This window comes from Bufo bufo, chromosome 10, assembly GCF_905171765.1.
Source record: "Bufo bufo chromosome 10, aBufBuf1.1, whole genome shotgun sequence".
NCBI classification, from domain to species: Eukaryota; Metazoa; Chordata; class Amphibia; order Anura; family Bufonidae; genus Bufo; species Bufo bufo.
Genome location: NC_053398.1, coordinates 10,308,220 through 10,323,440, shown reverse-complemented (window position 1 = coordinate 10,323,440; position 15,221 = coordinate 10,308,220). Strand labels below are relative to the sequence as shown.

The window sequence follows — 15,221 nt, the reverse complement described above, 5'->3', positions numbered from 1 at the left end:
CTATCAGTGCATCCGTAAAAATCATGCGGACATCTGAATGGAGCTTTACAGGGGGGTAATCAATGACAGGGGGGTGATCAGGGAGTCTATATGGGGTGATCACCACAGTCATTGATCATGCCCCTGTAAGGCTTCATTCAGACGTCCGGATGCGTTTTGCGGATCCGATCCATCTATCAGTGGATCCGTAAAAATCATGCGGACGTCTGAATGGAGCTTTATAGGGGGGTAATCAATGACAGGGGGGTAATCAATGACAGGGGGGTGATCAGGGAGTCTATATGGGGTGATCACCACAGTCATTGATCATGCCCCTGTAAGGCTTCATTCAGACGTCCGGATGCGTTTTGCGGATCCGATCCATCTATCAGTGCATCCGTAAAAATCATGCGGACATCTGAATGGAGCTTTACAGGGGGGTGATCAGGGAGTCTATATGGGGTGATCACCACAGTCATTGATCATGCCCCTGTAAGGCTTCATTCAGACGTCCGGATGCGTTTTGCGGATCCGATCCATCTATCAGTGCATCCGTAAAAATCATGCGGACATCTGAATGGAGCTTTACAGGGGGGTGATCAGGGAGTCTATATGGGGTGATCACCACAGTCATTGATCATGCCCCTGTAAGGCTTCATTCAGACGTCCGGATGCGTTTTGCGGATCTGATCCATCTATCAGTGGATCCGTAAAAATCATGCGGACGTCTGAATGGAGCTTTGCAGGGGGGTAATCAATGACAGGGGGGTAATCAATGACAGGGGGGTGATCAGGGAGTCTATATGGGGTGATCACCACAGTCATTGATCACGCCCCTGTAAGGATTCATTCGGACGTCCGGATGCGTTTTGCGGATCCGATCCATCTATCAGTGGATCCGTAAAAATCATGCGGACGTCTGAATGGAGCTTTACAGGGGGGTAATCAATGACAGGGGGGTAATCAATGACAGGGGGGTGATCAGGGAGTCTATATGGGGTGATCAGGGGCTAATAAGGGGTTAATAAGTGACGGGGGGGGGGGTGTAGTGTAGTGTAGTGGTGCTTGGTGCTACTTTACTGAGCTACCTGTGTCCTCTGGTGGTCGATCCAAACATAGGGGACCACCAGAGGACCAGGTAGCAGGTATATTAGACGCTGTTATCAAAACAGCGTCTAATATACCTGTTAGGGGTTAAAAAAAACACATCTCCAGCCTGCCAGCGAACGATCGCCGCTGGCAGGCTGGAGATCAACTCTCTTACCTTCCGTTCCTGTGAGCGCGCGCGCCTGTGTGCGCGCGTTCACAGGAAATCTCGGCTTACGCGAGATGACGCCTATTGGCGTTAGCGTAGCCTGGGGGAGCCGCCGCAATGACGCCTTTCGGCGTTAGCGTGGCGGCAAGCGGTTAAACACAGCCTCTCTGAGGCGAAAGGGCAGCCACCATATAGGGGCACAGATCTTTGGGAGCCGGCCTGTACCCAAAGGGTTAACAGGGATCCGGCCAGGAGGGCGGCGCTGCGATCCCCTGGGGGCGGAGGAACCCCTAGGCGGGAAGAATTTGCGCCTGGAGAAGTTCCCGCCCCCTCCACCAGAGGCCGGAATTTTGCGGCCTAGTAGGCCGCGAAGCCGGGGTCTAAATTTGCGGCGCCCGGCCCTTTATGAGTGGCGCTTCAAACCGGCCGCGGGTGCCCACCCCGCGGGCCGGTCGGAATTGCGGCCCAGCAGGCCGAAGCCTGCGACAAAATTTGCGGAGCCCCGCCGACCGGCACCGACGGTCGGACGGGGCCTGCTGGGGCATAGTCAAGCCCAATGCCGGCCACGGGAGCCCACTCCGCCGGCCGGAAGAGACAGGGACCCGGAATGGCGGCTTGCCGGCCGCGGGAGCCCACCCCGCCGCCAGAAGAGACAGGGGCCCGGAATGGCGGCTTGCCGGCCGCGGGAGCCCACCCCGCCGCCGGAAGAGTTAGGGGGCCGGAATGGCGGCCTAGCAGGCCGCGGGAGCCCACCCCGCCGGCCGGAAGAGTCAGAGGCCCGGAATGGCGGCCTAGCAGGCCGCGGAGCCTGAAGTTTTTGCGGCGCCCGGCCGCACCAGAATATTAATGCTGGCCGAAGGCGAGGCCTTACTCCACAGCCTCAGGCCTTGAGCAACACTCCGGTAAGGCCCAATGTGATCAGGCGAGAAGGGGGGACCCGGAGACGGGGTGCCCGTGAGGAAAAGGCAGGCGACGGCAGAAACTATGTCGCAGCTTCTGCAGCTAGCTGTGGGGAGACAGCCACTAGCTTCATGTCCTATGAGGGCCAGAAAAGGGGAGGGGGGAGACAGGGAGCAGATTGCCGCTCTGCGGCACCCCAGGGGCCAGCCTAGGTCCAGCAGGGGAAGGGTCCAGAGGCCCAGTATGGGGGTCAGGCACGCAGGAGACCAGGGTGGGGGGGGGGTGGGGGACGTAGGGCTGGAGAAGCCACTCTCTCACCATAGCCGTCTTCACCCTCGGTCCATTCCAGCAGGGTCGCCCCTTCAGCTACTGGCACCGTAGTGGCAGGACGCTGGAAGAGGGACTTGGCGCGCGGGCGACCCTTGCGCTGGCGGGATGTAGGGGAGCTGGGCTGCCCTGATCCACCTTGTCTTCTGTGGGGGAGGCAGCAGTGCGGGTGACCGGCACTGGCGCAGCTCAACCCCGGGAGAAGCAGAGAGGTCTAGTGCGTCTCTGTTGTCCCTGATGATCTGGAACAAAAAGAAAAGAAAAAAGTAAAAATCTAAAATTTAAACAAGGAGAAAACAGCCCTGCAGAGTGTCTTGCCTCCTTGGACACTAAGCAAAAAACTGTCAGTCTCTCTCTCCAGGCTGAGGGTATAGCTGTGGAGGAGGGGCTTAACAGTCTTCACTTAGTGTCACGCCTCCTATGGAGATGAGCTATACCCAAGGTCTTCTGTGTCCCCCAAGGAAACTGGGCGAGAAATTCAGAGTTGTAATTAGAGCCTGGAGACCAAACTGCAGCCACATCACTTAGGGAGACTATGGACTATTTTACACAGGCAAGTTAAACATAGAGGTTCATAGGTGTGCTAAACAAATTCAGTGTATTTTTATGTGTCTATTCATTAGAGCATATAAAATGCATCTGTGTTTTAAAGAAGCAGCATGCACTATTTTAATCTATTTGGGGGATAGAAAACGCTCAGTGAAGTTTTTGGTGGGTGTTCAAAATATAGATGCAGCCCTATATTATCTGTATGATATCAATATCACATTTGCATGTCAGCCATATTGCTTCCATATTTCAAAGGGCCTGTCTTATCTTAATTGCATTTTCTTTTTAAAAGACAGAGTTCGGGTCTACAAGGCCTTGTTCACATCTATGTCCTGACCTCCATCCCAGATTCCATGAAAAAGGGGAAAAACCTTGCATGGGGGATTTATTTCTCTGCTGAAAAAAGCAGACTCCTGAACGGAAACTGAACTCACCCCATTATAGTCAATAGAATTTGTTTGGTTCCATTCAGGTGAGTTATGTGCAAAGTCCTGAGGATAGGTCATCAATGTAAATCCTGGCAAATCCCTTTAAGCAATAATGTTCAACATATGCTCCTAGCTTGTCTTATTAACAGACTCTACTTTTTATGAAAACTCTTTTAAAATCATTTCCTCTACCCTTTGCTTTCTATTACTCTGCTCCATCTCCATTTTCTCTGTAGTATTCCTCACATCATGTCACATTTTATGAAAAGTTGCAAACAGTCATGAGAGAACCTACTTGTATAGACAGATGCGCTGACAGGAGAACTCGGATACCCCCGGACTCCGACTGTGACCACAGTAATGCTGTAATTAGTCCCTGAGGTCAGCTTCTGAAGGGGGACATTTGTTGCGTTGCTCGTCACAATTATGTTAGTTGATGGGAACATCCCATAGCTTATATTATATGACTTAGTCACACCGGTCATATTTACTGGCTCTGTCCAAGATAATGTCAGATTCTTAGTTCCGATGCTGATAAAGGATAACTTTCCAGGTTCAGTTGGATCTGCACAAACAACAACAATACAGACAGGTGAGAACATATACAGCACATGACGTATACGGGAAAAGTGACTGTAACAGAGGTGAAGGATGATGAAAAGGGTCACCATTGAGCAGATCCTGATGATACTCACATGTGGCCTCTGTCACTGGAGCAGACATCTGGCTGCAGCTCCCACTGACTGTCTGTACGGTGACTGTATATTCTCTTCCGGGCAGTAATCCTGTGAAAGTCACTTGTGTAGTACTAGCTGGTATTGTCTTATTCCCGGCTCCTGTTAGACTGACGGTATAATTATCCACTTTTCCTGCTGGTTTTGTCCATGTGGCTCCAAGAAAATCAACCGACTTGTAATTGGTCAGTGAGAGGCTGGAAACTTGTCCAGGAACTGAGAATATAACAAATCATAGACTGGTTAAGCCACATTTACAAGGGCTGAAGTTTGGGCTGATTATCTAGAAATCGTGTTCCTACGAACGCTTGTTCCTGATAATCAGCCTTTGTAAAGGAGCACTAATGACCCGATGAACAAGCGTTTAGCTCGTAGGTGCAGACACCTTAATACTTGTTCCTGGGCAGCACATCTTGCTGTCTAAACAGCACTCTGCTGTCCAGGAACAATGATTTTGTATGGGGATGAGTGATAGCAGCAAGGGTTGCTTGTCCTCATACTGTGGAGGTGATTGCTCTATCTAAATACAGGGCCTCAACCTCCACTTAACAAGCAGCCAATTGTCTGGAAGAAATCCTTCATTAACAACAAATCGGCTGTTCCTCACAGCATCTAAATGCACCCTTAGTTATGGAACCCTGAAAGGGGTTATCCAAGTATTTAAAATTGATGATAGATTTGTGTGTTCAGTGCTAGTGTCACCTTATGGCTAGGTCTACACAGTGACATGAGTCACGCAACATGAAGATCACGTTGTTGCATGGCGAATCACTTCTTATAATTGTCAGTGAGGTCACCATGCAATACACTGTGACGTGCAAGTTGCACAAAATCCAACACAGCTGGATTTTTGGTTGCAGGTTTTAAATTGCATGTGACTTTGCCATCACAGACCACAGTACACGTCGTGTGCCACTGCCACCTGCCTGTGACTGTTCTGCATTTTGGTTGCCTATTTACAGCCAAATCACTATTCTGAAACTTGCTGTCACACAATACATGTCACAGTGTAGCCCGTTGTCTCATGTCAGCCAGTACAAAGATATTCTGTTTAAAAGGGTTCTCCCGGAATTAAGAAAATAAAATCACTGAAAATACTTAAATATTACATTATGATAACTATATTCCCAAATACATTTCATTAGTTATAATGGCACGTTTCGTCTAGGTAGCAATAATTAGAAGAAATAAAATGGCTGCCGCCCTATTAGTACACACAAAACCTGTCCTAATCACATAACAGGATGAGTTACTTCACAACACTGAGCTAAACAGCTGCCTCATCATCATCTCTGCTATGCTTATCAGGGATTATGAGACATGAAATACAGAGAGGACAGATGGGTGGAGATGTGGCTAATGAGAAACAGCTATTGTATACAGTCTCCATTACCACAGCCTATCCTGTCCGTCCTCTCTGTGCATCATGTCTCCTCATGAACTCCATTCCTACACAGATTCAGATGAAGATCTCATCATCTGTATTCAGGATCATAATCCCTGACAGAGAGCAGAGAGGAGGATAAGGCAGCTCTGTAGCTCAGTGTTGTGAAGTAACTTGTCCTGCTGTGTGATTAGGACACGTTTTGTGTCTACTAATAGGACAGCAGCCATTTTATTTCTGCTAATGATTGCTCCCCAGACAAAACGAGCTATTCTAACTAATGAAAGGTATTTGGGAATATATTTATAATGAAGTAATATTAAAGTATTTTCATTTTTTTACCTCCTGGAGAACCCCTTTGACCTCGATAGTTCAGCTGGATTATTTATAGAGGCAGATAAGGGGCATGGGCACTTGACAGGATGAGTTGCTGCCAATTTTCTATAAATAAATTGAGTGGAAAACAATTTTCACCATATTTACATCAATTGGCATACTCCGAACACATTGGTATTACCTGTACAGGTAGATCGTGACACTGGGTCTGATTCAGTGATGCCATCGGCAGCTCTCGTATACACCATGAATGTATATGTTTCTCCTGCCGTCAAATTCACTATTGTTGCTGATTCACTTCTCACTATTGTATCATTTATCATTACTGATGATGAGGTGAGAATAAGATTGGTCTGGACTCTGTAGCTGAAAGACGTCTGATACTCATCAGGTTTACTCCACGTCAGAGACACAGAAGACGAGGTCACATCACTGATCTGTGGAGAATTTAACGACATCGGTTCTGAAATAAAGAAAGTACAAACATTCAGTGTCGATACAGAATGAGAGGAAAACTTGCAGGGGCACATTTACCAAGACCGGCTAGTCTTAGTTTTTCCCTCTGTGCTGCCGTCAGATCCAGAAAATTCAGAGTTGTAATTAGAGCCTGGAGACCAAACTGCAGCCACATCACTTAGGGAGACTATGGACTATTTTACACAGGCAAGTTGAACATACAGGTTCATAGGTGTGCTAAACAAATTCTATGTTTTTTATGTGTCTATTCATTAGAGCATATAAAATAAATCTGTGTTTTAAAGAAGCAGCATGCACTATTTTAATCTATTTTGGGGATAGAAAACGCTCAGTGAAGTTTTTGGTGGGTGTTTCAAAATATAGATGCAGCCCTATATTATCTGTAAGATATCAATATCACATTTGCATGTCAGCCATATTGCTTCCATATTTCAAAGGGCCTGTCTTATCTAATTGCATTTCTTTTTTAAAAGACAGAGTTCGGGTCTACAAGGCCTTGTTCACATCTATGTCCTGACCTCCATCCCAGATTCCATGAAAAAGGGGAAAAGCCTTGCATGGGGGACTTATTTCTTTGCTGAAAAAAGCAGACTCCTGAACGGAAACTGAACTGACCCCATTATAGTCAATGGAATTTGTTTGGTTCCATTCAGGTGAGTTATGTGCAAAATCCTGAGGATAGGTCATCAATGTAAATCCTGGCAAATCCCTTTAAGCAATAACGTTCAACATATGCTCCTAGCTTGTCTTATTAACAGACTCTACTTTTTATGAAAACTCTTTTAAAATCCTTTCCTCTACCCTTTGCTTTCCATTACTCTGCTCCATCTCCATTTTCTCTGTAGTATTCCTCACATCATGTCACATTTTATGAAAAGTTGCAAACAGTCATGAGAGAACCTACTTGTATAGACAGATGTGCTGACAGGTGAACTCGGATACCCCCGGACTCCGACTGTGACCACAGTAATGCTGTAATTAGTCCCTGAGATCAGCTTCTGAAGGGTGACATTTGTTGCGTTGCTGGTCACAGTTATGTTAGTTGATGGGAACATCCCATAGCTTATATTAAATGACTTAGTCACACCGATCATATTTACTGGCTCTGTCCAAGATAAGGTCAGATTCTTAGTTCCGATGCTGATAAAGGATAACTTTCCAGGTTCAGTTGGATCTGCACAAACAACAACAATACAGACAGGTGAGAACATATACAGCACATGACGTATACGGGAAAAGTGACTGTAACAGAGGTGAAGAATGATGATAAGAGTCACCATTGAGAAGATCCTGATGATACTCACATGTGGCCTCTGTCACTGGAGAAGACATCTGGCTGCAGCTCCCACTGACTGTCTGTACGGTGACTGTATATTCTCTTCCGGGTAGTAATCCTGTGAAAGTCACTTGTGTAGTACTAGCTGGTATTGTCTTATTCACGGGTCCTGTTAGACTGACGGTATGATTATCCACTTTTCCTGCTGGTTTTGTCCATGTGGCTCCAAGAAAATCAACCGACTTGTAATTGGTCAGTGAGAGGCTGGAAACTTGTCCAGGAACTGAGAATATAACAAATCATAGACTGGTTAAATCACATTTACAAGGGCTGAAGTTTGGGCTGATTATCTAGAAAGAGTGTTCCTACGAACGCTTGTTCCTGATAATCAGCCATTGTAAAGGTGCACAAATGACCCGAGGAACAAGCGTTTAGCTCGTAGGTGCAGACACCTTAATACTTGTTCCTGGGCAGCAGATTGTGCTGTCTAAACAGCACTCTGCTGTCCAGGAACAATGATTTTGTATGGGGATAAGTGATAGCAGCAAGGATTGCTTGTCCTCATACTGTGGAGGTGATTGCTCTATCTAAATACAGGGCCTCAACCTCCACTTAACAAGCAGCCAATTGTCTGGAAGAAATCCTTCATTAACAACAAATCGGCTGTTCCTCACAGCATCTAAATGCACCTTTAGTTATGGAACCCTGAAAGGGGTTATCCAAGTATTTAAAATTGATGACAGATTTGTGTGTTCAGTGCTAGTGTCACCTTATGGCTAGGGCTACAGTGACATGAGTCACGCAACAGGAAGATCACGTTGTTGCATGGCGAATCACTTCTTATAATTGTCAGTGAGGTCACCATGCAATACACTGTGACGTGCAAGTTGCACAAAATCCAACACAGCTGGATTTTTGGTTGCAGGTTTTAAATTGCATGTGACTTTGCCATCACAGACCACAGTACACGTCGTGTGCCACTGCCACCTGCCTGTGACTGTTCTGCATTTTGGTTGCCTATTTACAGCTAAATCACTATTCTGAAACTTGCTGTCACACAATACATGTCACAGTGTAGCCCGTTGTCTCATGTCAGCCAGTACAAAGATATACTGTTTAAAGGGGTTCTCCGGGAATTAAGAAAATAAAATCACTGAAAATACTTAAATATTACATTATGATAAATATATTCCCAAATACATTTCATTAGTTATAATGGCACGTTTTGTCTAGGTAGCAATAATTAGTAGAAATAAAATGGCCGCCGCCCTATTAGTACACACAAAACCTGTCCTAATCACATAACAGGATGATTTACTTCACAACACTGAGCTAAACAGCTGCCTCATCCTCATCTCTGCTTATCAGGGATTATGAGACATGAAATACAGAGAGGACAGATGGGTTGAGATGTGGCTAATGAGAAACAGCTCTTGTATACAGTCTCAATTACCACAGCCTGTCCTGTCCATCCTCTATGTGCATCATGTCTCCTCATGAACGCCATTCCTACACAGATTCAGATGAAGATCTCATCATCTGTATTCAGGATCATAATCCCTGACAGGAAGAGCAGAGAGGAGGATGAGGCAGCTCTGTAGCTCAGTGTTGTAAAGTAACTTGTCCTGCTGTGTGATTAGGACACGTTTTGTGTCTACTAATAGGACGGCAGCCATTTTATTTCTGCTAATGATTGCTCCCAAGACAAAACGAGCTATTATAACTAATGAAAGGTATTTGGGAATATATTTATAATGAAGTAATATTAAAAGTATTTTCATTTTTTTACTTCCTGGAGAACCCCTTTGACCTCGATAGTTCAGCTGGATTATTTATAGAGGCAGATAAGGGGCATGGGCACTTGACAGGATGTAAGTGTCGTTGGCAATTTTCTATAAAAAAATTGAGTATAAAACAATTTTCACCATATTTACATCAATTGGCATACTCTGAACACATTGGTATTACCTGTACAGGTAGATCGTGACACCGGGTCTGATTCAGTGATGTCATCGGCAGCTCTCGTATACACCATGAATGTATAGGTTTCTCCTGACGTCAGATTCATTATTGTCACTGATTCACTTCTCACTTTTGTATCATTTATCATTACTGATGATGAGGTGAGATTGGTCTGGACTCTGTAGCTGTAAGACGTCTGATACTCATCAGGTTTACTCCACGTCAGAGACACAGAAGACGAGGTCACACTACCGATCTGCGGAGAATTTACAGACATTGGTTCTGAAATAAAGAAAGTACAAACATTCAGTGTCGATACAGAATGAGAGCAAAACTTGCAGAGGCACATTTACTAAGACCGGCTAGTCTTAGTTTTTCCCTCTGCGCTGCCGTAAGATCCAGAAAATTCAGAGTTGTAATTAGAGCCTGGAGACCAAACTGCAGCCACATCACTTAGGGAGACTATGGACTATTTTACACAGGCAAGTTAAACATACAGGTTCATAGGCGTGCTAAACAAATTCAGTGGTTTTTTATGTGTCTATTCATTAGAGCATATAAAATACATCTGTGTTTTAAAGAAGCAGCATGCACTACTTTAACCTCTTCAGGACACATGACGTATCGGTACGGCATGTTGTCCTGGTACTTAAGGACACATGACGAACCGGTACGTCATGTATAGTTCCGATCACCGCCGCCTGGCGGGCGGTGATCGTAACCCAATGCCTGCTCAAATCATTGAGCAGGCACCTTGGCTAAATGCGCGGGGGGGTCTTGTGACTCCCTCATGTCGGCAATCGCAGCAAACCGCAGGTCAATTCAGACCCGCGGTTTGCTACGTTTCCGGGTTATTCGGGTTTCTGGGGACCCGATAATCCGGAACAGGATGGTGATCGGTGGTGTGATAATACACCACCAATCACCATCCTGCAATCCTGAGAGGTGATGGTGACATCTTGCCCCCCTGCACCCCCTCAACTTTTTTTTGGGCGCAAGCATTTTTTTTTGTGCGTACGCTGACTGTGGCTGGCATTCTTAGCGTCCGGCCACTGTTAGCGCATCGCACACCCCACCGCTGATCAACTTCGGACGGTTGATCATCGGTTTTGAATTTTTAAAAATTTTTTTTTCTGTGAAACAGTCTCTCATTGCGTTCAAGGGGAAACTCATTTTCCACCAGTATGTTCCATCAAAGCGGGCGAGGTATTGCGTGAAGCTGTACAAACTTTGTGAGAGTACCTCAGGGTACACTTACAAGTTTAGTGTGTACGAGGGGCAAGATTCCCGTATTCAACCCCCAGAATGTCCCCCCACTCTGGGTGTTAGCGGGAAACTTGTGTGGGACCTTATGCACCCACTGCTAGATAAGGGCTACCACGTGGATAACTTTTATACTAGTATCCCCTTGTTCCAGTCCCTCACTGCCAGATCCACGTCCGCTTGTGGGACCGTGCGGAAAAATCAACGCGGCCTCCCTGCCCACCGCCTCCAGGTACCTATCCCCAGGGGTGAGACCCGTGCCCTTACCACTGGAAACCTGTTGCTGGTCAGATATAAGGACAAGAGGGATGTCCTTGTACTGTCCACAATTCATGGTAACGGCATCACCCCTGTCCCTGTGCGAGGTACCGCAGGAACGGTCCTCAAGCCCGATTGTATCGTCGACTACAATCGGTATATTGGAGGAGTTGATCTCTCTGATCAAGTCCTCAAGCAATATAATGCCATGCGCAAAACCCGGGCATTTAAAAAAAAAAAGTTGCGGTCTACTTGGTGCAGGTTGCCTTGTACAACTCTTTTGTGCTGTCCTGGAGCGCTGGCTACACAGGGACATTCCTTCAGTTCTATGAGGCAGTCCTCAAGGCCCTGATCTTTTCAGACCGGGAAAGAGCAGGTCGGAGTACCTCGGGAACTGGAGGTGCCCGGATCGTCCCTGGCCAACACTTTCCAGGTGTGGTTTCCCATACTGGAAAGAAGGGACGGACCCAAAAAAGGTGCAGAGTGTGTCACAGGAGGGGGATACGGAAGGACACCACTACTCAATGTGACACGTGCCCCGATCATCCGGGCCTCTGCATTATTGGTTGCTTCAGGGAGTACCACACTTCCATGGAGTACTAAATTTATATCCCAATTTAGCCACTGAAAATCGGTAAAAAACTGGTTCTCAGACTTGAGACACTAAAACAAACAAAAAATAATTCAAAAATATTATTTAGTAAAACAAAAATAAATAAAAAAGTAGACTTATTAGGTATCACCGCGTCTGTAAGAATCTGCTCTATAAAAATCCCCGCCCCAACCCCTCCGATGATCACGGTAAAAAAAAAAAAAAAAAAAAAAAAAAAAAAACGGTGTAAAAAAAAGTTTTTTTTTGGCACCTTACATCACAAAAATTGTAATAGCAAGCTATCAAAAAGTCACATGCCCCCCAAAATAGTGCCAATAAAACCGTCCTCTCATCCCGCAAAAATTTAGCCCCTACATAAGATAATCGGCAAAAAAAAAAATTACTCAGACTATGGAGATACTAAAATGTTTTTTTTTCTTTATAAAAAGATAATATAGTGTAAAACATAAATAAATAAATAAAAAGTAGACATATTAGGTATCGCCGCTTCCGTAAGAATCTGCTCTATAAAAATACCCCCCCAACCCCTCAGATGAACACGGTAAAAAATTAAAAATAAAAACGGTGCCAAAAAAGCTATATTTTTGCAAATTTTCCATGTTAATCCGTTTTTTTCCACTAACAAAGCAAGGGTTAACAGCCAAACAAAACTTAATATTTATTACCCTCATACTGCAGTTTACAGAAACACCCCATATGTGGTCGTAAACTGCTGTATGACCAAACGGCAGGGCGCAGAAGGAAAGGAATGCCGTATGGTTTCTGGAAGGCAGATTTTGATGGCCTTTTTTTTTGGGCAACATGTCCCATTGGAAGCCCCCCTGATGTACCCCTATATTAAAAACTCCATAAAAGCGACCCCATCTAAGAAACTACACCCCTCAAGGTATTCAAAACTGATTTTACAAATTTTGTTAACCCTTTAGGTGTTCCACAAGAGTTATTGGCAAATGGAGATGAAATTTCAGAATTTCTATTTCTGGTAACCTTGCCTCACAAAAATGTAATATAGATTAACCAAAAATCATATGTACCCTAAAAATAGTCCCAACAAAACTGCCACCTTATCCCCTGGTTTCCAAAATGGGGTCACTTTTATGGAGTTTCTACTCTAGGGGTGCTTCTGCAAACTACAGATTCAGGGCAATAAATACAGCACTTTGTTTGGCTGTTAACCCTTGCTTTGTAACTGGAAAAAATGGATTAAAATGAAATTTGCGAATTTTAATTTTTTGGCAAATTTTCCATCTCCATTTGCCAATAACTCTTGTGCAACACCTAAAGGGTTAACATAGTTTGTAAAATCAGTTTTGAATACCTTGAGGGGTGTAGTTTCTTACATGGGGTCACTTTTATGGAGTTTCAGGGGGGCTTCAAATGGGACATGGTGTAAATAAACCAGTCCAGCAAAATCTGCCTTCCTAAAACCACACGGCGCACCTTTCCCTCTACGCCCTACCGTGTGCCCGTAAAGTAGTTTACAGCCACATATGGGGTGTTTCTGCAAACTACAGAATCGGGGCAATAAATATAGCATTTTGTTTGGCTGTTAACCCTTGCTTTGTTACTGGAAAAAATTGATTAAAATGGATATTTTGCCCAAAAATTTAAATTCTCAAATTTTATCTTCATTTGCCAATAACTCTTGTGCAACACCTAAAGTGTAAAAAAAAGTTTGTAAAATCAGTTTTGAATACCTTGAGGGGTGTAGTTTCTTAGATGGGGTCACTTTTATGGAGTTTCTACTCTAGGGGTGCATCAGGGGGGCTTCAAATGGGACATGGTGTAAATAAACCAGTCCAGCAAAATCTGCCTTCCAAAAACCACACGGCGCACCTTTCCCTCTACGCCCTACTGTGTGCCCGTACAGTAGTTTACGGCCACATATGGGGTGTTTCTGCAAACTACAGAATCGGGGCAATAAATATTCAGTTTTGTTTGGCTGTTAACCCTTGCTTTGTTACTGGAAAAAATGGATTAATATGGAAAATGTGCCAAAAAATCTAAATTCTGAAATTTTATCTCCATTTGCCATTAACTATTGTGGAACACCTAAAGGGTTAACGACGTTTGTAAAATCAGTTTTGAATAGCTTGAAGGGTGTAGTTTCTAGAATGGGTGGTTTATATTATGTAAGCCTCACAAAGTGACGTCAGACCTGAACTGGTCCCTAAAAATTGGGTTTTTGAAAATTTCAGATAAATTTCAAGATTTGCTTCTAAATTTCTAAGCCTCGTAACATCCCCAAAATATAAAATATCATTCCCAAAATGATCCAAACATGAAGTAGACATATGGGGAATGTAAAGTAATAACTATTTTTGGAGGTATTACTATGTATTATAGAAGTAGAGAAATTGAAACTTTTTACCAGTGTCATGAAGTACAATATGTGACGAAAAAACTGTCTCAGAATGGCCTGGATAAGTCAAAACGTTTTAAAGTTATCACCACTTAAAGTGACACTGGTCAGATTTGCAAAAAATGGCCTGGTCCTTAAGGTGAAATAAGGCTGTGTCCTAAAGGGGTTAATCTATTTTGGGGATAGAAAACGCCCGGTGAAGTTTTTGGTGGGTGTTCAAAATATAGATGCAGCCCTATATTATCTGTATGATATCAATATCACATTTGCATGTCAGCCATATTGCTTCCATATTTCAAAGGGCCTGTCTTATCTAATTGCATTTCTTTTTTAAAAGACAGAGTTCGGGTCTACAAGGTCTTGTTCACATCTATGTCAGGATCTCCATCCCAGATTCCATGAAAAAGGGGAAAAGCTATGCATGGGGGACTTATTTCTCTGCTGAAAAAAGCAGACTCCTGAACAGAAACTGAACTGACCCCATTATAGTCAATGGAATTTGTTTGGTTCCATTCAGGTGAGTTATGTGCAAAATCCTGAGGATAGGTAATCAATGTAAATCCTGGCAAATCCCTTTAAGCAATAACGTTCAACATATGCTCCTAGCTTGTCTTATTAACAGACTCTACTTTTTATGAAAACTCTTTAAAAATCCTTTCCTCTACCCTTTCCTTTCCATTACTCTGCTCCATCTCCATTTTCTCTGTAGTATTCCTCACGTCATGTCACATTTTATGAAAAGTTGCAAACAGTCATGAGAGAACCTACTTGTATAGACAGATGTGCTGACAGGTGAACTCGGATACTCCCGGACTCCGACTGTGACCAATGTAATGCTGTAATTAGTCCCTGAGATCAGCTTCTGAAGGGTGACATTTGTTGTGTTGCTCGTCACAGTTATATTAGTTGATGGGAACATCCCATAGCTTATATTATATGACTTAGTCACACCGATCATATTTACTGGCTCTGTCCAAGAAAACGTCAGATTCTTAGTTCCGATGCTGATAAAGGATAACTTTCCAGGTTCAGTTGGATCTGCACAAACAACAACAATACAGACAGGTGAGAACATATACAGCACATGACGTATACGGGAAAAGTGACTGTAACAGAGG

The 15,221-nt window shown here is 44.3% G+C and overlaps 1 protein-coding gene across 1 annotated transcript in view; it reads right to left on the bottom strand.

The window, feature by feature from the left end:
* The window catches only part of LOC120980947 (receptor-type tyrosine-protein phosphatase beta-like), a 237,948-nt gene that overhangs the window by 109,417 nt on the left and 113,310 nt on the right, over positions 1-15,221 (bottom strand). Inside the window, exons 15-21 of the mRNA XM_040410341.1 lie at positions 14,872-15,141; positions 9,614-9,889; positions 7,674-7,928; positions 7,274-7,543; positions 6,074-6,355; positions 4,134-4,388; positions 3,734-4,003 (exon numbers count right to left, since the gene is read on the bottom strand). Of these exons, the coding sequence (XP_040266275.1) occupies positions 3,734-4,003; positions 4,134-4,388; positions 6,074-6,355; positions 7,274-7,543; positions 7,674-7,928; positions 9,614-9,889; positions 14,872-15,141 (1,878 nt within the window). The remainder of the gene's footprint in view (positions 1-3,733; positions 4,004-4,133; positions 4,389-6,073; positions 6,356-7,273; positions 7,544-7,673; positions 7,929-9,613; positions 9,890-14,871; positions 15,142-15,221) is intronic.